The sequence below is a fragment of the Anoplopoma fimbria genome, chromosome 4, assembly GCF_027596085.1.
Source record: "Anoplopoma fimbria isolate UVic2021 breed Golden Eagle Sablefish chromosome 4, Afim_UVic_2022, whole genome shotgun sequence".
Taxonomy (NCBI): Eukaryota; Metazoa; Chordata; class Actinopteri; order Perciformes; family Anoplopomatidae; genus Anoplopoma; species Anoplopoma fimbria.
Window position 1 is genome coordinate 5,346,836 of NC_072452.1, and position 21,775 is coordinate 5,368,610.

Consider the following 21,775-nt stretch of genomic DNA (forward strand, 5'->3'; position numbering starts at 1 on the left):
CCGAGATATTTGAAGGTCTGTTTTTTCATACAGGACATTGAACAGTATTTTAATATTTGCTTACGTCTGTCCTATTTATGTCATGGTACTAATCAGAAACATTTCCATATTCGTCCGTCTGTATTCAAACTTACCAGAGAAGTTGGCCATGTGTGTGCATTCGTCCATCACTGCCTTCATGAAGCTTATGGACTCTCTATGCAGCGATGGCCGACAACATTTGGCTAAATCCGTTTTCTTCCCTTGCAGTGTGTTGTTATCATGAAGGCTTCTAAGAATAATTAAAAAAGAATCAGTTTAACAAACAAATATAAAACTAAACTTAACTAAACAATGCAGGTTTACTTCCAGCACAGTATGCTAATTAGATTTGATTGTGATAGCACAACCATTTATGAGTAAAAAATCATCTCTGCAACACATTATGACAAATGAGCAAAAATTTGGAAACCTGTAAGAAATAAAATATCAAGATATTTCTGGTTCAGTCCAGACACACCCTTTTTTTACCAGGAAGGGTTTTTTAGAAGTTATTTGTAATTAAATAACTGCAAAGACCACATTCAGCAGCTTTCAATTTACAATAACTCAAATTGATTACGGTGGTATAGTTCCCAAACTCCTCCCACCGCTGTTCCCTGATGATAAAAATACTACTCTACTCTCTCCCCGCCCACTTCTGGGTTAGGGTTAGGGTTAGTGTTCAATACTTTTTCCCTGTGTCATTCCATTTTATTACACATAATTTAATTTCTGAACTTATTTGTTTGGTTTTGGTTGTTACCGCATCTGGTGAAAATTTCATGTCAATATCACCTTTAGAAATATATTTACAGAGAAAAATGGTGACGTGTTCAATACTTATTTTACCCGCTGTTTGTATTACATGGTTATAACGGTGTAATATATATATATATATACACATATAACGGTGAAGCTGTGCACTGTATTCATGTGAGTCATTCTAACGGAAGAGGAGAGTAACCAGACCCTTCTGCTTCATGTTCATATTTCAGCCACATTTCTATTTACACATTATTATATACATATAACATATACATATACATGTGAATATATAACTGATGCACTGTATTCATGTGAGTCATTCTAACGTGAAGAGGAGAAAGTAAACTGATGCATACATAACCTTCTGCTTCATGTTCATATTTCTGATGCATACATAACCTCTGTGTTTAAACATTATTATATACATATAACTGATGCATACATAACCTCTGTGTTTAAAGATGCATTAACCTCTGTGTTTAAAGGACATATAACTGATGCATACATAACCTCTGTGTTTAAAGTTTAAAGGACATATAACTGATGCATACATAACCTCTGTGTTTAAAGGACATATAACTGATGCATACATAACCTCTGTGTTTAAAGGACATATAACTGATGCATACATAACCTCTGTGTTTAAAGGACATATAACTGATGCATACATAACCTCTGTGTTTAAAGGACATATAACTGATGCATACATAGCCTCTGTGTTTAAAGGACATATAACTGATGCATACATAACCTCTGTGTTTAAAGTTTAAAGGACATATAACTGATGCATACATAACCTCTGTGTTTAAAGGACATATAACTGATGCATACATAACCTCTGTGTTTAAAGGACATATAACTGATGCATACATAACCTCTGTGTTTAAAGGACATATAACTGATGCATACATAACCTCTGTGTTTAAAGGACATATAACTGATGCATACATAACCTCTGTGTTTAAAGGACATATAACTGATGCATACATAACCTCTGTGTTTAAAGGACATATAACTGATGCATACATAGCCTCTGTGTTTAAAGGACATATAACTGATGCATACATAGCCTCTGTGTTTAAAGGACATATAACTGATGCATACATAACCTCTGTGTTTAAAGTTTAAAGGACATATAACTGATGCATACATAACCTCTGTGTTTAAAGGACATATAACTGATGCATACATAACCTCTGTGTTTAAAGGACATATAACTGATGCATACATAACCTCTGTGTTTAAAGGACATATAACTGATGCATACATAACCTCTGTGTTTGTTTGACTCGGTTTCGTTTCGCATTGTAACCGGAAGGTCTTCTCTTCACTCTCTCGGCCTCCGTCAGTCAGCGGAACGAGGAGAGACACGAGGAAAACACGTCCGTACTGAGGTAGTAACACCGGGACGGGTCTGTTGTCTGTCTGTCTGTTGTCTGTTGTCTGTCTGTCTGTTGTCTGTCTGTCTGTTGTCTGTTGTCTGTCTGTCTGTTGTCTGTCTGTCTGTCGTATCCCGCCTGTGACCACGAATGAACACGGCTAGTCACGTTAGCTCTTTGAGCTAAGTTCAACTTCGGACACCGGACACTGAAGGTGACGTATGGAGTGTCATTGTGTTTCACTCTCAGCGTCTGAAGGTGACGTATGGAGTGTCATTGTGTTTCACTCTCAGCGTCTGAAGGTGACGTATGGAGTGTCATTGTGTATCACTCTCAGCGTCTGAAGGTGACGTGGAGTGTCATTGTACTTCACTCTCAGCGTCTGAAGGTGACGTGAGGAGTGTCATTGTGTTTCACTCTCAGCGTCTGAAGGTGACGTATGGAGTGTCATTGTACTTCACTCTCAATTCAATTCAATTCAGTTTATTTTGTATAGCCCAGAATCACAAATTACAAATTTGCCTCAGAGGGCTTTACAATCTGTGCACATGCGACATCCTCTGTCCTTCCCTCACATCGGCACAGGAAAAACTCCCCTAAAAAACCCCTTTAACAGGGAGAAAAAAGGAAGAAACCTATGGGAGAACGACAGAGGAGGGATCCTTCTCCCAGGATGGACAGAATGCAATAGATGTCATGTGTACAGAATGAGCAGCATAACAGTTCTTAGATATAACACATTCAATGTATATGACATAAATGATTCATATCATAAGACTACTTATAATAACAGCAGCAATTATTACAGTAGAATTATAGCCATGAAAATAGGGATAGTAATGTGACTAATAATAATAATCGAAGTAGCAGTGGGTGTCAGTCGGCTCACAGCAGGAGGCACGACTACGGTCCAGGTACCACAACGATTCATGGAAACCTGCAGAACGAGAAAGCAAAAGGGCTTCAGGGTGGAAGTAAAGCTAAAATGCTTAATGGTACAGGTAATAGTAATAGTAATGTGACTAGTAATAATAATAATGGTGGTAGCAGTCGGTGTCAGCAGGGCCGTAGCAGGATGCACATCCACGGTCCAGGTACAGCCACGATTTATAGAAGCCTGCGAAGCGAGAAAGCACAAAGACTCCAGGGTAGAAGCAAGTCAATAAGCGTAATAGTACAGGCAATAATAATAGTAATGTGACTAATAATGATAGTGGTAGTAGTAGTGGGTGTCAGCAGGGCCTCAGTAGGTGGCACGATGACAGTCCAAATATAACCCCGATTCCTGGGAACCTGCGAGGCGAGAAAGCACAAGAACTCCGGGGAAGAAGCAAAATCAGTAATGTGCATAAATAGGAGATTAATACATAAAGAAGGAGGGAGAGAAGAGGAGAGAGGAGCTCAGCGTATCCTAGGTAGTCCCCCGGCTGTCTAGGCATATAGCAGCATATCTAGGGGCTGGACCAAGGCGAACCTGAACCAGCCCTAACTATAAGCGCTATCAAAAAGGAAGGTCTTAAGCCTGCTCTTGAAAGTGGTGAGTGTGTCTGCCCCCCAGCGTCTGAAGGTGACGTGAGGAGTGTCATTGTGTTTCACTCTCAGCGTCTGAAGGTGACGTATGGAGTGTCATTGTGTTTCACTCTCAGCGTCTGAAGGTGACGTGGAGTGTCATTGTGTTTCACTCTCAGCGTCTGAAGGTGACGTGAGGAGTGTCATTGTGTTTCACTCTCAGCGTCTGAAGGTGTGGAGTGTCATTGTGTTTCACTCTCAGCGTCTGAAGGTGACGTATGGAGTGTCATTGTGTTTCACTCTCAGCGTCTGAAGATGACGTGGAGCGTCATTGTGTTTCACTCTCAGCGTCTGAAGGTGTGGAGTGTCATTGTGTTTCACTCTCAGCGTCTGAAGGTGACGTGAGGAGTGTCATTGTGTTTCACTCTCAGCGTCTGAAGGTGTGGAGTGTCATTGTGTTTCACTCTCAGCGTCTGAAGGTGATGTGGAGTGTCATTGTACTTCACTCTCAGCGTCTGAAGGTGACGTATGGAGTGTCATTGTACTTCACTCTCAGCGTCTGAAGGTGACGTGAGGAGTGTCATTGTGTTTCACTCTCAGCGTCTGAAGGTGACGTGAGGAGTGTCATTGTGTTTCACTCTCAGCGTCTGAAGGTGACGTGGAGTGTCATTGTGTTTCACTCTCAGCGTCTGAAGGTGACGTGAGGAGTGTCATTGTGTTTCACTCTCAGCGTCTGAAGGTGACGTGAGGAGTGTCATTGTGTTTCACTCTCAGCGTCTGAAGGTGTGGAGTGTCATTGTGTATCACTCTCAGCGTCTGAAGGTGACGTATGGAGTGTCATTGTGTTTCACTCTCAGCGTCTGAAGGTGACGTGGAGTGTCATTGTGTTTCACTCTCAGCGTCTGAAGGTGTGGAGTGTCATTGTGTTTCACTCTCAGCGTCTGAAGGTGACGTGAGGAGTGTCATTGTGTTTCACTCTCAGCGTCTGAAGGTGACGTATGGAGTGTCATTGTGTTTCACTCTCAGCGTCTGAAGGTGACGTGAGGAGTGTCATTGTGTTTCACTCTCAGCGTCTGAAGGTGACGTGTCATGGAGTGTCATTGTGTTTCACTCTCAGCGTCTGAAGTTGACGTATGGAGTGTCATTGTACTTCACTCTCAGCGTCTGAAGGTGACGTGAGGAGTGTCATTGTGTTTCACTCTCACTTTCAGCTCCTTACATTATGCAAGATAACACACTCTGTCTGTCTCTCAGTAGGTGCAGGTTATGGTCCATGGGTGTGAGTCGACTGGATGTATTCTACAGAAGGCTGCTCCTCTCCAAACTCTTCATTGGGGGATGGGGGAAGCCTGAAGACCTCAAGAGGTATGGAGGAAAAAAAACAAGAGCACACTATACCGCTAGAAATATCAGGAGATTAGAGTAGTCCTGGAGGGTCTGTGTTGTTTGGGCAGCTGGGAGATGTAGTCCAAACAGAATGGGGGGGAAAAAAGTTACTTTATTGCAAATAAACCAAAAGGCTGATACAAACAAAATAAAGGTATCACTACGGAAATACGTTAATACATTACAAGTGGCCAGGGGTCAACACACAGAGTATAGAATCCGTCTCAGCTCAAGGGAATGACTGTGAAAACGCCAAATGACATGCTTTTATAAATTCTGTTTGCTTCTACATAAATAAATGTCAGATATCATTTCCAAGAGACTATTTCATTTCCCTTGCAGCTATAGCAAAGTTCAAACTGCATGCAGAATTATTTCATTTTGTCACAATTTATCTTGATGTAGATTTGAGGTCACACAGTCCAGCCAGTTCTGACGCTGTTGTGGAATCAGTGATGGAACAGACTGTACTGGTGTTACACTGATATGTTCCTGCCATCTTTGTGTTGTACAGAATCTTTGAGTTCCGTAAGATCATTGGAGACAGAGAGAGGTGCAGGTCCCTGGTTCCTAAAGACTATCCAGTGCACATAAACAAGGTACTCCATGCGTTCTCTCTTCATTGCTCACTAGTATAACTAGTTTTTTTATATTCTCACAGATATGTGTGTGTGTGTGTGTGTGTGTGTGTGTGTGTGTGTGTGTGTGTGTGTGTGTGTGTGTGTGTGTGTGTGTGTGTGTGTGTGTGTGTGTGTGTGTGTGTGTGTGTGTTGTGTGTGTGTGTGTGTGTGTCTTTTTGTGTCCAGACAGAGGAGCACATTGACTGTCACATCCACAATGGGTTCTTCATCTCTCCTCTGGAACACTTTGTTCCTGGAATCCTGCCACCAGAGGCTGTCAAAGCCAGGTACAGAACACGTTGTGGTCCTCTGCTTCTAAGGCTGGTGCAGCATAGAGCAGGAGTCCTCCACTTAGATTCAGAGAGACCCCCGCCACTTTGAGTTCTCAGCTGTCACATCAGCGGCATATTTCAAAGGTTCTCTATTAGAAATGCTTCTACCAATCAGTCTCATATTTCTGATTTTGGTGCTGGTTTCACTGATGCACTTGCCAGATGAGAGTTATACATCAGAACATAGCAGCACAGACAGTAACGTTACGGCCACACACACACATGTTGACGCTGTGGAAGATCTTCAGTGCGAGTCACAATTTGTCAAAACTGCAAGTCCAAAATAGGCCGTGGAGGAACAACCTTAAAAACATTTGGAACACTAACTTAATCAGACACTTGTTATATTGTTAGTCATTCCCATTGTGCTCTCCAGCACAGTCCTGCTTATAATGAATCTGACAGGTAATGTTAATGGAGGTTGTATTGTCTTGCATTATGATGTGTTCAAGCTAAATTATAACATTATCATGATTTGTTCAAAAGTAATCCTGGGAAATGTAGTGTTAGGCAAGGAACTTTGAATAAAGACAGTTGTTTGAAGGAGATGTTTTTACAGCAATATAAAATAAATATTAGAGAGGGAAAGGTTTAAGCTCCCAACGCTAGCTCTAAGCATCTTCTAAGACATAATGAAAACTATCAAAGCCAAGACTTGATTTCAAAGTGTGTGTGTGTGTGTGTGTGTGTGTGTGTGTGTGTGTGTGTGTGTGTGTGTGTGTGTGTGTGTGTGTGTGTGTGTGTGTGTGTGTGTGTGTGTGTGTGTGTGTGTGTGTGTGTGTGTGTGTGTGTGTGTGTGTGTGTGTGTGTTTGTGTGTTTTCAGGTTCCAGTTCATAGTCCCTAAGCGGTGGCAGAAGAACAGGCCGGTATGCATCCACCTGGCAGGGACAGGAGACCATGTAAGACTCTGAACCTTTTAACCTCAACAAAACCTCGAAATGTACAAAGTCCACCTACAGAAGACACCATACCACCAATAGTGGTGCAGTTGACTTCCTGATATTGTCCTTGTGCCTCTTGCTGATGTCCTTCTCTATTCACAAGTGTTTTTATATGAATGATGACTTCGTTATTAAAATCTAAAACTAAATAACAGTGAAGCTTTTTTACAGCCACACCAAGAAAGTGTTTAACAACAAGCTTGTTTCTGGGTGCATGTTCACTAAGTGACCTTCATCCTTGTTTTTCTATGGGAAACGTTTCAGAGCTCCATCAGCTGCTACCTTGTAGCAGTAGAACCCTGGGCAGATTGTTGTGATGTGAACTTGCTCCACTTTATCTGTACTGTCTGACCCTTAAGCACTAATGTGTGTGTGTGTGTGTGTGTGTGTGTGTGTGTGTGTGTGTGTGTGTGTGTGTGTGTGTGTGTGTGTGTGTGTGTGTGTGTGTGTGTGTGTGTGTGTGTGTGTGTGTGTGTGTGTGTGTGTGTGTGTGTGTGTGTGTAGTTTTTCTGGCGGCGGAGGACCCTGATGGCCAGGCCCATGATCAAAGAGGCCGGAATGGCTTCACTGCTTCTGGAGAACCCTTATTATATCCTTCTATTGTCTTTTTCACTCCTGCTTCCCTCCTGTTGATACAAACACCAGACTGGCAGCAAAGTAACATTTCCAGCAAAACACCAACAACGCTCTTTGCACGGCCCCACTTGAGTGAAACTCCCTCCCCCCATCTGTGCACCACGCACTCTGTGCTGGGCACCAACATACCACACAGACAGGCAAAGCCAGCTCCAAGGTCAGGAAATGACCAGAGGTCAGAGCACTGCCAGCACTGAATAAGTCCCTAAATCCTCCGTTTCCCTAGACCCTCCCTGTCTACTGAATGCCCCTTGTCCTTCACACTTTCAGTTTGTAACGCAGGCTTTCTGTTAAATTCCAAGCTGAGATAGCCCTGATGACATCACAATCACATCAGGGTTATTTCTCAGACCTGACAAAGCTCCTACAGAGCCACAGTGGGAAGATGAATCTACTTTTCCCCCCAGACTGAGTACAGTAGTACTCCTCATGTAAACTGATCTTCATGTGTAAAGTCTGTGGAGCGGTCCTTTAAGTGTGTGTATTCAGTGTTTACCCAATAACTTGATTACCTGGTAGGCTCATGCTTTGGAAACACAATAATGATGAAGACAATACGGATGTGTAATGATGACAAAAAGCACATGAACCCATGTGTTCAACAGATATGTTGTTGCCTGCATACTCTTTTGTACACATCTTCATCTGATGTATGCTGTCTTTCAACATTGTTTTATTCCTTGACTGACCTTTTACATGGCTATCGTAAACCCAAAGACCAACTGTAAGTTAACTCCCATTCACGCATTAGTCACTTGGTTGATTGATTGATTGATTGATTGATTGATTGATTGATTGATTGATTGATTGATTGATTGATTGATTGATTGATTGATTGATAAGCAATTTGGCAATTGGCTGGGGTTTTAATTTCACAGTGAAGTAGATAAAAGCGAGCTTTCAGTTTTAAAAATGAGCAGCAAAATGAGAAATGATATTACGTTTGAATTTGATGGCTACATACTAGAGCTGCATAATTATACTGAGATATAGTATTTGTATATAGATATATATATATATATATATATATAATATGATATAAATCATAATCATGATTTTGGTCTCTGACAATTAAATGATTGTCTGAGAAATTGAAGGATATGAATCTGCTGCATATCAAATGAAGTGCTTCCTAAATGAGCAGCCGGCCAGCAGGGGGCGATCCAGATGTTTTGTTTAGTGAGCGGTCCGCAAAGCCTACAGAGTATTACACTTGATTTTTATGGGCAGAATGAATATATGTGCTAAATTCAGGTGAAGAAGAACCTTATTTTAAGTTTTTTGTTGGTTCAAAGATTTGTTGATTAGCAGGAATATAGTATAACATATAAAGATATTGGATCTCTGATTGATTAAAGGGGTTCACCACTACACTGTGTTGCTCAAGCACACATTCATCTCAATCTGTGACTGGAGCTGAAGGCTTGTTGTGAAAGTAGCAGGTTGGGCTGAGTATTGTGTGTATATGTGTCTATGCTGGTGATGAAAGCTGCAGAGATGTAAATGATAAATGTGAATGTAAAACTGATGTCAGCTTTTAGTACTTCAGTTGTAGGATACTCTGTAATACTGACACATGTAAAAACTACAAACACAATGAGATCCCCTGCTTTTAGTCGGGTTATGTGGATGGTCTTGGAGACAATGAGTCAAACAGTGGACTGAGGACCCAATGCAACACTTTAAAGGTGTACTCCACTGAAAATCCATTGAGTATCCCCGAAGGCTTTAAATAGTTTGTAGCCTGCTCCTTCAGAGGACAGCAGCTGTTGTCCGCTTGGATTGGCAGCAGTTACAATGCATCCCAGAGATACAACAACACCTGAAGCATGACTGACCTCTCCACTGTTGATCTCAACATTATGTTCCAAACTGGCATCTCCTCCCCCCCAAAGCTCAATACACTACATCCGTGTTTTGCTATTGGCTCTTAGTCTCATAGCTCTAAAGCTGTAATGGAACTAGTTTATTGAAGTCAGGTCAAGTCAGTGTGATTTATAAAGTCCAGTATCACACTCACTCCTTTGCCTCAATTGTCTTAATCTGTACAGCATAGGACACCTTCTGTCCTAAAACCCTCGATTTAGATGAGGAAAACTGAAAAAGTGGAGAAGTGGATAATGCTACAGGAATGATTTGAGACGTATTTTCTATTTCTCATGACTGTTGGAATCTGTTCGAACTGCTGTGAATTCAGGCTAAGGACAGCTTCTGCCCTCTGTAAAGGATCAAACTACAAACTGCTCAGAGCCACTTGGCAAGACTACAGGGCATGAAAGATAGATACTAGGATGGATTTTGACTGGACTTGTCCTTTACAGAGGGATGAATTCAGTGTAAAGAAAACAGGGAATATTTGTGAATATTCTAGGCGCTCCTGTCTGAAGAATGTGTCCGACCTGCTTGTGATGGGAGGGGCTTTGATCCTGGAGTCAACGGTGCTTCTCCGGTGGCTGGAGAGAGAGGGTTACTGGCCACTAGGAATGACTGGTATCTCCATGGGAGGATATGTGAGTCACCAAAACAGCACACATTCTGTATTTCTGCCATTTTCTGTATTGAAGCACTTCTGAAGTACATTTTAAATGACATATTTTACATCAAGCCTGCATACAAATACAAGTGGGTCCAATATAATATCTAGTCCAACCCAAAATTATGTTTTTCATGAAGCCTTGTGTGTCTCTGTGTCCAGATGGCGTCCCTGGCAGTGACCAACTGGCCCAAGCCCATCCCTCTGATTCCCTGTTTGTCCTGGTCCACTGCCTCCAGTGTCTTCACCACGGTAACGCTCTTTCTACCTGACATAGATCAATGAGGAGGCATTGAGTTTTTAGAGCCGCACTAAAGATGACATCATGACCAAACATTGTAGTGCTTTTCTCACCTTACCCGTTGATATGAGCTGTGCCAGTGTGTTATTAAACTTCAATCAACCAGTACAAACAAGAAACTTCAGTCTAATCAATGATAATGGGTCTAATATTATCAGCTCTAATGATATCTATATTACGCTACAGATTGGCTATAACACGTGCAATGATGTCATTCTGGTGCGACTGGACCAGGAACAAAACATTTAGCCAAGAGGCTACTTTCATTCTTACTAAAACTGCATTCCCATGAACATAAAAGTATGCAGAGATATTATAATTCTGCTGTTTGTGCTATTAATAGATTTTTTGGTATCAAACTTGCTTTAATTAAAAACCTATGCAGAATGGTTCAATCTCATTCATAGTTAAACAAACAAAAACAAAAAAAGAGGATTTATTGGCCTCTGTAATATTACAGCACCGTACTGGTAAATGATTTGATTTAGGTCCAGTGGATTTAATAAGCACAAAGCTCTCTGACTGTACCACAAGCTAAAAGATAAATGTCTTCAGTTGTCAATCAACAAGAGAAGAATTCTGGCCTTACCTGATCTTCTCAAGTCAGCTGCTGTAGACGGAGCTCAACATGGCTTCAGTTCATCTACATTAACAAATAAACTCAGGCAGGAACTAAAGCAATGAAGCGATGAGGGTTATGATTCATGGTCCATTGCTGCCTCAGAAGAGCGTTACTCTGAGCATCATCTCTACTGGATCACATAGCTTAAGACCCATAATATGTCTTACATACATATTGGCATTTACGTTGAAATCACTTTAGGAAGGAAGCTCTTAATGGCCAGGAGACAATTATAGAGACCAATGAATATTTAAATGTACAGGCATTCAAAGCATTAAAATAGGAGCAAACGACTATTATCTATGTAAAGATCTAGAGTGGTGATATGTACCTGAGCAGAGAATGAAGTCTCTCCCTCTGTGTGTGTGTGTGCGCTGTTGTCAGATCTTCGTTGTACATGCCGGACCGGCCCAGCATGCTTTGGGTGCATATTGGTCCATGTGAGCGTGCCCCACTGGTTAGCTCACGGCCGCTGCTCTGCTCCAATATAAGGTGGTTACAGCTGATAATGCCGCCCCTATCTACAACGTCTTTGCGGAAGCTTAGCACCTACCCTCCAGTTCCCCATCAGGTTAGCTCTGTCCGCACGTTAGCAGTAGTTTGCACTGCTAGAGCTGTAAGCACACTTAACTATGAGCCCTGAGAAAACCCAGCCTCTAATGGCTAATGTTCAAATGCCACCCTGCAACATGAATCCTGAAGAAAAGGTAAAACTCCAACACAAAAGTGTGGCCCTAAGTACCTGTGTGTGTGTGTGTGTGTGTGTGTGTGTGTGTGTGTGTGTGTGTGTGTGTGTGTGTGTGTGTGTGTGTGTGTGTGTGTGTGTGTGTGTGTGTGTGTGTGTGTGTGTGTGTGCGTAGGGAGTGCTGAGCAAAGCAGTGAACTGGAAAGAGCTGGAGAAGCAGTATGCCATTAACTCAGTGTACGAAGAAGAGATCATCAAGCTGTTGGACTACTGTGGTGTATGTATCCTACTACTTTTTTATTACTTACTCATACTCTCGTAGCTGTTGAAAATATCTTAAGTGTTTATAATGTTTGGATTTCACAACCAGGGTGGTACAATTGGCTAAAAGGTTACAGCTTTGGTTTGATTAGGATATTAAAAATGGTAATGAGTTAGAATAAATTAGGAAACTATATGCACCAAATACAGAAAATGTATTGGTTATGATTAGAAAACTTACAATATCAAATAAAGGAAATGAATTGTTTGCTGTAGCTTCATAACATGCTCACATTATTATGCTTTTCTTTGTTTCATGTCACCGTGAAATGACACTGGGTTTTTTTGGTCAAATAATCAGACCACGTTAGAAATCTTTAAGCTCCGTTGAGTCATTGGACGTTTGAAGTCATTATTTGAAACAAATTTGTCAGATTTTTCAGATATAATAAATGCTTCTTCAATTACAACTGTCTCTTTGAGGAAGCTCTCCAAGAAGCAGAGCAGCAAAGAGGATTCAGTTGGAGAACTTACCAAACACATGCATAAACACACGTGAGCATTAATAAGTACTTTGTATCTGTCCACATTTATCAGGCTGATTCCTTTAAGATGGGTCCAGACTTTTCCAAGAACGTGGACTCTTTGGAGCATCTGTTGGGCCTGTCCGGAGATTACAGAGGGTCAGTGGGTCAGAACGCCGAAGTCAGAGGGGAAGCTGAGGCTGGACGAGGCCTGTTGATTGGTGGAGGCCCAGAAGTGGGCGGGGCGAGAGTAGACCAATTTTTATCATCAGGGAACAGCGGTGGGAGGAGCTTGGGGACTATACCACCGTAATCAATTTGAGTTATTGTAAATTGAAAGCTGCTGAATGTGGTCTTTGCAGTTATTTAATTACAAATAACTTCTAAAAAAACCTTCCTGGTAAAAAGGGTGTGTCTGGACTGAACCAGAAATATCTCAATATTTTTTTTTCTTACAGGTTTCCAAATCTTTGCTCATTTGTCATAATGTGTTGCAGAGATGATTTTTTACTCATAAATGGTTGTGCTATCACAATCAAATCTAATTAGCATACTGTGCTGGAAGTAAACCTGCATTGTTTAGTTAAGTTTAGTTTTATATTTGTTTGTTAAACTGATTCTTTTTTAATTATTCTTAGAAGCCTTCATGATAACAACACACTGCAAGGGAAGAAAACGGATTTAGCCAAATGTTGTCGGCCATCGCTGCATAGAGAGTCCATAAGCTTCATGAAGGCAGTGATGGACGAATGCACACACATGGCCAACTTCTCTGGTAAGTTTGAATACAGACGGACGAATATGGAAATGTTTCTGATTAGTACCATAACATAAATAGGACAGACGTAAGCAAATATTAAAATACTGTTCAATGTCCTGTATGAAAAAACAGACCTTCAAATATCTCGGAACAAATTAACCAAAGAAATGTATCAATCCCCGTGGCTGTTGCCTAGCAACATCAATGTGCTGTTTTTGACTTGACCGCATGGTTTACAGTGCTTCATAGCAAGATGAGAAGTCATAGCACTCTGCTCAGATAATGGTACCAACTTTTAGAATAATGGAATCCTTCTCAGATCATAAGTGAACATTTTGTTCCTCCATCACTGAGGAGCAGGGCGGAAACTAACTCGCTCCATTACGGAGGACTTCAACTGTACCTATCAAGGGTACAAAACCATGATGAGGGTCTCCACACACCTCTCCGTGAAGTAGAAGCTATTATTGATAGCAGACTCCAAAGTATGGTTTTCATTTTTTGTATGACCTTGTTGTTTGCAAGTGCCTTCAGCATTTTTAGTGTTAATTGTAAAAAAGGCATCCACAGATACTACTGACGTGGAGGCTCTGACTAAAGGTCAGCCACCATTCCCACCTAGTCTCTTTTAAATTGAAGATTTGTTTGATACGTCTAATTTGTTTTGGAAAATATGCACAAAGGAGTGCTTGCCTCGGCTACAGGAATGTCAGAAGTGAACCACAGTCAAGCACAGTTTTGTTCCAGGAGGCGTCATAATCATTATGGGCCACTCAGCATGTGGTCACTCTTTGATCATGGAGACAGTTATTATATTTGTTCCAGATAAGAGAGGACCTGTGCAACAAGTAAAGATCAAGACCAGGACAAGCTTTCTGGACAGACCTGTCCCAAAGATGTGAGGCAGCCTGATGGATGTTTAAAATCAAATCACAACGCATTCCAAAAAATACAAAAATCAACTGGAAAAAAATACCCATATGAGACAAAAAGAAAAAATGATAATAACAGAACAGATAAGACATGTTGGAAATATGTGCGCTAACATTAATTAGAATAGCTTTTCTGATAAGATTTGTTTTGAGAAGGGATTGAAAAGATGGCTGATTCTCCTGCGTCAGAACTTTAGGTAGGGAGTTCCAAAGCTGAGGGCCCTGAGTGGAGCCGGGACTTATGAACAGCCTGCAGAGCCCTGCTTTCTGCTCATATTGAGCAATATAAGTGGGAGCTAAACCATAAAATGATTTAAAGGTCATAAGTAAAATCTTTCAATCTGCTCTAAAACTTACTGGTAACCAGTGAAAACAGAGCTGGTGGGTTATTGTCCTCTAGTCTTTGTTAAAAACAGAACAGATGCCTTTTATACCGGCTGAAAGCATGAAATAGTTTTCTGAATGAATCCCAAATACAATGATGCTGGTGGTCCCAGTGGCATGTATACAGAGATAAATGGGATCTGTCCTTCCCTCTGCTCTAGTCCCTGTAGACACCAGTCTCATTGTCGTGGTCCAGGCCAAAGAGGACGCCTACATCCCCCGTACAGGGGTCCTCAGTCTGCAGGAGATCTGGCCCGGATGTGAAGTCAGATATCTGAATGGAGGACACATCAGTGCATACCTGTTCAAACAGAACGTCTTCAGGTAAACCACAGACTCAAAGGTTATCAGAAGATATGTGTGGTCAGCTATCAGGGCTGTGAGCTATACATAGTTTAACAGTGCTTACAAGAAAACACTGAGTATTTAGCTAAGGACACACTTCTCAATACCAAGTATTGTCAAGTTTGGACTTGCAAACTTGCTAGTTCAGACTTGGATAGTTCGACTTGGGAGTACAAACTCCCGAGGATGGGAGGACGCAGTACGGCCATTTTGCAATCGGAACAGCAGCGAACTTGATGACGTCAGCAACTCAGCTCGTCCTGTCCAGAGCCATGGCTCCTGTCTACTCTGGTTATCTTCACTGTCATATATATTGACAATAAAACGAAAATGATATAATATATAATGATATAATGATATAATATAATAAAACGAAAATTATATAATATATAATGATATAATATAATATGATATAATATATAATATAATGAAACAAAAATGATATAATATAATATATAATGATATAATTATAATATAATAATATCAAAAATGATAAGGACATCAAAATGGATCAGAGGCTGGTTGCCGTTGCTCTCGGTGCGCTTTATAGAGAAGCTGAAGAGGACGGGCCATATTAGCCTGTCTCTCTAGCTTTGTACGTTTGTCTAATCATCCTATGCTTTTTAACCTGTCTACTATCATTTATATGTAAACTTGACAGTTTACTTGGCACACCTAGGCATGATTAGGCATACCTAGGTTAAAAACTAATGCAGTTTAATATTGTATAAAGTCTTTATTTAATGTTTTAACCTTGCTGAAGTTAACATGTATATACAGGGCTGTTATATTAGACTACATTAGCTTTATCTAGGCCTACCTGATAAACTGGCAAGTTCAGGGGAGGTTTGATACTTTAGTTTAATATTGGAATGGATTAGCACACATTCCACATACAGACCTGCCATTTGTCTTCTTGGTACTCAACATAAAGAGGCTGATACTCAGTCTGACAGGCCTTGTACAGTTAGGCGCACAAACATCACAATACATCAATGCAAGAAGTAGCCTACCTGTACTTCATCTGTGCCACGATGTATGAACCTTGCATGGCTCCTGTCATCAGTGTATGAATGGGTGAAATGATTAGTAATGTAAAAGCACATCATTAGTCATTAACCATGGACAGACATCAACAGAAACAGGACATTTCATGTCTATAATACAGTAATCATGTAGGCTACTGTAACTTTTTGACTCAGAACCTGGGAAGATAGGTGTGCTCTTACACTGCCTATCAAGCAATGAAATAAATAGATTACATTAATAACAGTAAGCACCGGATCAAACAGGTCAGAGGTTAGAGGGAAACTTTATTCTGGTAGACTTCAACAATTGATAGACAATTCATATTTATAAAACAGTTTAATAAATATCAAATAGTAAAAACACATAAATAAGCAATAAATATAATACATAATAAAAATAACAATTAATAAACAATGTAAAGAAATTCTAAAAATATATATATTATTTTTTTTACAGGACCAAAGTCCCTTACAAAGGTATGCACAAGTGCATGACCATGTGCCTATCCTCGCCATGTTGCCCAGTTTTGTATTACTGAGAGAGCCTTCCTTAAATTCCTTGTGGCTAAAAACAGCCGTAACTGGAGTGAAAACAGAGCGGTACACTGAGTATAGCCATGCTAGTGTTATTTTCAGAAAACAACTTAGATGTTTTGGGGACCTCAGAGACCTATATTAACTTGTTGAAAAGGATTATAATACATTCAAACAATCAGTTTCACAGTGTAGTGATTAATACCCTATTTCAGGAGCTTAGGGACCCACCCACAGGCAAAGGGGTAGAGGCCGGTAGTGTGACTGCTGCCACCTGGCAGTGGTACAGTCAGATTGTTATTTCCAGGTCAGAAGTGGTTACAAAGTCCCTGGAAAAAACATAAACAAAGAGTGACACAGAGTGACACACTGCCTCTTCAATAAGATATGAATCATGATGGATGGAGACAGCACAAAACCTGTCTCCATCCCTTACCCAGTCATACAGGCAATGAGGGCCTGGGTTTCCTCAGTTGTCCCTTGAATAAAATATTGCTTTAATGTTAGTTTGATTGCACAATAATAGCAATTATAACAAGTGTGTACAATGGGGAATAAAGACAAGCAAAACAAATCGGTCAAAAGCACAAAGGCAGGGCTCTAACTTGGTGCAAAGTTAAAGTTGAACAATATATATGTAAAGTTATGAAACTTAACTTTGCCCTCTGCCAAACCAGTTTGCACGGGAACTAATAATATATGTAAACTAGAAATCCCCCAAACGAGTTATATCTCATGTTTAACTACAGAGACACCAGAGCGGCACATCTGGAAAGGCCTTGCCGAGATAAGGCTGTTGTCAACGGGGTACATGAGCATCACCGCCCGGTCATCTATCTGGAACTCTCATATCTATAAAACATCGGAGCTATTTTCAAACAGGCTCTATCTTGATAAATCGACCGCAGATTTGAAGTCTTAACAACTACATTCTCGCTTAAAAAAATCTTAAAACTAAATTCCGTTACACAACAACAGCAGTATTTAGAAAATGATAACTTACAATTGTGAGTTGTCTCCGCCATTGTTGTCTCTTTTTTGCTGGTGCGAAATGCATTCTGGGATACTTGGTTGTCCAAAGTCCACACAAGTCTCCTCCGATGCATCCCCGATAGGATGGAGCAGGAACATCTCCGGGCATTTGGCCTGTACCTGTACCTGTACTTGTACTTGGCTGGATGAACTTGTGTTTTGGAACAGAACTTGGGCCGCGCTAGATGACGTTTTTTGGTTCGCTCGTAGTATGACATTGTTGAAATGCTGCTATTAAGAGGTAAATGTCAGCACATTGATTAGCTGAACCTGTAAAGCCCTGTCACACTTTCATCGCTCTTTTCTCTTCCTAGTAGCGACAAGTCATGTGTGATGGAGTCACATGATTTGTCGCTACTAGGAAGAGAAAAGAGCGATGAAAGTGTGACAGGGCTTTACAGGTTCAGCTAATCGTGAATATGATGACTTTAGACTCAAAACTCTACTTTGACTTCTCCTCCAGGGACTCTGCACTTGGCCTTATGAGAGGGAACGACTTGATATCCTCCAAAGCCAGGAGATTAAATCATTTTGAAGGAAGCCAATTGCTTTGCAGGAGAGATGCATTTATTAGAGTAGAGCAACAGAAGATATCTCAGATTATCACATTAAAACATGTAAACACACAGGCAGCCGGCCTTTTGTTTCCAGCCAGCACTGACCGCTGGCTTTTGCATATTATAAAAGACAAATGTCCCTGGTGGCAGGTCATATCAGCTGTAGATAATTAACATTAATGCCTTTAATTACTTGCTTAAAGCCTAAAATGAAACTTTTGGCTGTTATCTGGTTAATGCTCTGATAGTGCTATGAGTGCCTGACTAACTGTAAGTGAAGTGAAATAGTGGACTATTCTGGGTCACCCCTAGTGCACACACCACCCTCTAACATCATGAGGGGACAATGTGTGAGACCAGCAGTGATGAGTCTTTTCAATGTGACTTTTGTCATCCGAGCTTGCCAGGAGTCATCAACTGTCAAGTGTCTCCAAGATCTCACAGCGATCTCAAGAGTTCAGATCTCAGTGGGGTGTGGACAGCATGTACTTACTCTCCTGTGGAGAGAAAAGGCAATAGAGGAGTCATGCTGATAAAAACATTTACACATTTAAACATTTCCTGATTGTGCTGCTTAATCAATGAACTCAATAATTGGGGACCTTATTGTAAAGAATTGTATATTTATCTGTATATCACAGAATTGGCGGAGCTTTGTTAGTGGCTACTCATACTGCAGTGAGGAAGAATAAGCAGCAAAAATAACGGGGGGACTTTTATTGTGAAGAAATGATAGGAACATGTGTGTATCCACCGTTTTACAACCGCACGGAATATTTATCCGATCGCCATCTGATCCGGCAGGTCGCACTGAAGTGTCCCGTGTGGACGGGTATGCGGACGCAGCTGAGATCTCATCTATATCATCTGATCACAAAGTGTCACTGCATGTAGCTGCTTGTTCAGATCATATCAATGGAAATATTCTAATCGTATTACTTTAGTAGTTCTCATTCAGGACCTCCTGTGTTTAGAACAGGTAGCCTGTGTAAGAAGGGCACAGATACACATGTATCATCTCCCGTCTACCTTCATATACATGAACAAGGGTGGAATTCTTTTTGCATGTAAACAAACAAACTCTTATCTTGAGGTGGTTAAACCCCAGACTGTGTTTTCACATTCATTTTGATATGATCTCGTCTATGTCATGCCACATTCTGCTGCGTCGTTGTTTGACGATTGATCTGTTTTCTCTCCAGGCGGGCCATATACGATACATTCGACAGATTCTGCCTCAAGTATCCCAACCTGCACTAGCCGTGTCGGGCTGAAGCCATGTCCTCCCTGGAACAGCACTAGGATCAGTGACTGGACATTCCTGTCTGGAAAACCTGAAGCTTCACTTTCTAATTCTTTGTATCAGATGATTCTAGAAAGTGACTTAAACTGGAAAAAATCATTTCCACCAGTATGTGGTTGTTAAACTAACACTCAGGCCTATGGTCTCACTTTAGGAAGTGGACTTTAACCCTGTAGCAGTGCACATTCTCCTATTTTCACTGGTCCGCTGTATTAATAATATTTTATGGACACACAGACACACCCTGTAATATTATATATGGCCTACCTACGACGTCACTGAAGGGAATCACAGGAAACAAAGCAGCTTGTCATCTGATCTGATTATCAGCCTCAGTGTTTACGGTTCACCCTCCTACAATGGTGAGCTACTGCTACTTGGTACCCAACATTTCTACTGCCTCTACTTCACACTAAAGGTGTGACAGGCTTTACTTATTTCTAAAGCAGTATTAATGGATGTTTACTGCACTTGGGAGCAGCAAGATTTTGTAAACTTTAAGCTCTCTTTTCCCCAACTCTTTAGAAAAATGTTTGCCTCTAACTGCTGGGTGCTCTTCTCTCTGTGTCTCTCTGCTGATCTCTGCTAAATTGGTTTATCAGAGTTTTTTCACTGAGTTGGTGATAATTATCTGTGGGTTTGTCACTAACAGCAACGCCTTTCAAATTAGACATAGTCCTTTTTATTCCCTTTTAGATACAAAATATAGCTTCATTTTTTCACAGTTTTTAGTTATTGGATTTTTACGAAGAGGTCACACAGAGACCAGTAATTGTGCGATGAAGGGCACGACTGAAACATATGGGCATGGGTAGCAGCATCTTGAATGGGAAATTATTTTAGGGCAATTACAGCCGGCTCCAGTTAAAGGAAATAATATCAAATAAAGTCTAAAACCTGACATAAGGCCAAAGAAAGGGAATGTTCTAAGAGCAGCTGGTAGACACTGAGAGGTTAAAAACATACAGAAGCTGCTCGTTTGCATGGGGGAAACTTTCCGTTCAACACCATTTCTGGTTACACTGGTTATGTTAGGATCAAAGCGGAGTGTACACTAAGAGAAAGAAAGAAGAAAAAAAAACAGTAAAATTCCTTGTTTGTGCACACACACTTGGCCAACAAAGCAGATTCTGAGTGCAATAGCTAGCGACTCAAGGGCCGTAGCAAACAAGAGTGTTGGTTCTGACTGAAGCTATGGGACAAATTTCTTACCCAAGCCAAATTTGTGCTGTATTTTAAAAGAAAAAGACCAATAAGACCAGGACAACAACAAACTAGTAGTTTTTTCTAACGTATTTTAAAGAAAAGTCACTAGAGACCTGAGATATGTAAGAGTTATTTTGATTTGCTGAATGCTAGACAGAAGTGATGACGAATAATGTTGTATTTTCCTGTGTGGCCTCATGGTGGTGCTGTTGTCTCACCGTTACTCTGAATAAATACAGTGATAAAAAAAAACTTTGTTTAAATTGGCTTGATGTCTGTAACGTTGGAGGACGAAAAATGACATAAGTATAAATAAATATATAAATGCATAAATGCTTAAATAAATGTTTGAGTACAGACGTTAATAAATAAAATAATAATTAAATGCTGAAATAAAATGAAATTGCATGTTCTCCCCGTGTCAGCGTGGGTTCTCTCCGGGTTCTCCGGCTTCCTCCCACGGTCCAAAGACATGTGCCTTAGGTTATTCGATGACTCTAAATTGCCCGTAGGTGTGGATGTGAGCCTGAGTGGTTGTCTGTCTATATATGTCAGCCCTGTGATAGGCTGGTTACCTGTCCAGGTGAACCCGGCCTTCACCCAATGACAGCTGAGATCGGCTCCAGCACCCCCGCGACCCTTAACTGGATAAGCAGGTTACGGAAGATGAATGAATGAATGAAATAAATACAGAAATAAATAAATGCTGTAATGAATAAAACATTTATATGAAATAAACATGGAAATGAATGTTTGGATAAATAAATAAAAGTTGATAATCAAACAGGATATAAAGAAATACTGTAAATATCCTACATTTATTAATATCTGTGTCTGTAGGCTAATGAGTTTTTTCTGGGAGGTTCTAACCTAAGACTAAAGCAGGACTGGTTACAGGAGGTTTATAGATCCGGGTCTACTACTCCTGCCTGGCTCAGCGGATATGGATGTGATGGAGGTTGACCAGCAGTGTTCCACAGTCTTCAACGCGACCCTGAGACGTTCATCTACATTTTACCCCCAGAAGTCATCGGGGCTCACCTGCTCTGGGGAGATATCGCAGGTGTTCTAGGATGGTACAGTACCTAATAAGGTAGTTTTATATATATACATTGTTACGGATTTAAAGTTCTAACTGGAGCCACAAACCACCAGGAAACAAGGTTGCAGTCACTTAT

The 21,775-nt window shown here is 40.8% G+C and overlaps 1 protein-coding gene across 1 annotated transcript; it reads left to right on the forward strand.

Annotated features, from left to right (window-relative positions):
• Positions 1 to 2,099: 2,099 nt before the first annotated feature.
• abhd18 (abhydrolase domain containing 18) lies at positions 2,100 to 21,202 on the forward strand. The gene is made up of 14 exons (XM_054597842.1): positions 2,100 to 2,180; positions 4,929 to 5,039; positions 5,575 to 5,659; positions 5,867 to 5,967; positions 6,837 to 6,912; positions 7,459 to 7,543; positions 8,287 to 8,314; positions 9,962 to 10,100; positions 10,286 to 10,375; positions 11,907 to 12,008; positions 12,590 to 12,675; positions 13,155 to 13,291; positions 14,754 to 14,916; positions 19,291 to 21,202. The coding sequence occupies exons 2-14, from the start codon at positions 4,948 to 4,950 to the stop codon at positions 19,346 to 19,348; spliced, it is 1,242 nt and encodes a 413-aa protein (XP_054453817.1). The 5' UTR covers positions 2,100 to 2,180; positions 4,929 to 4,947; the 3' UTR covers positions 19,349 to 21,202.
• Positions 21,203 to 21,775: the final 573 nt, after the last annotated feature.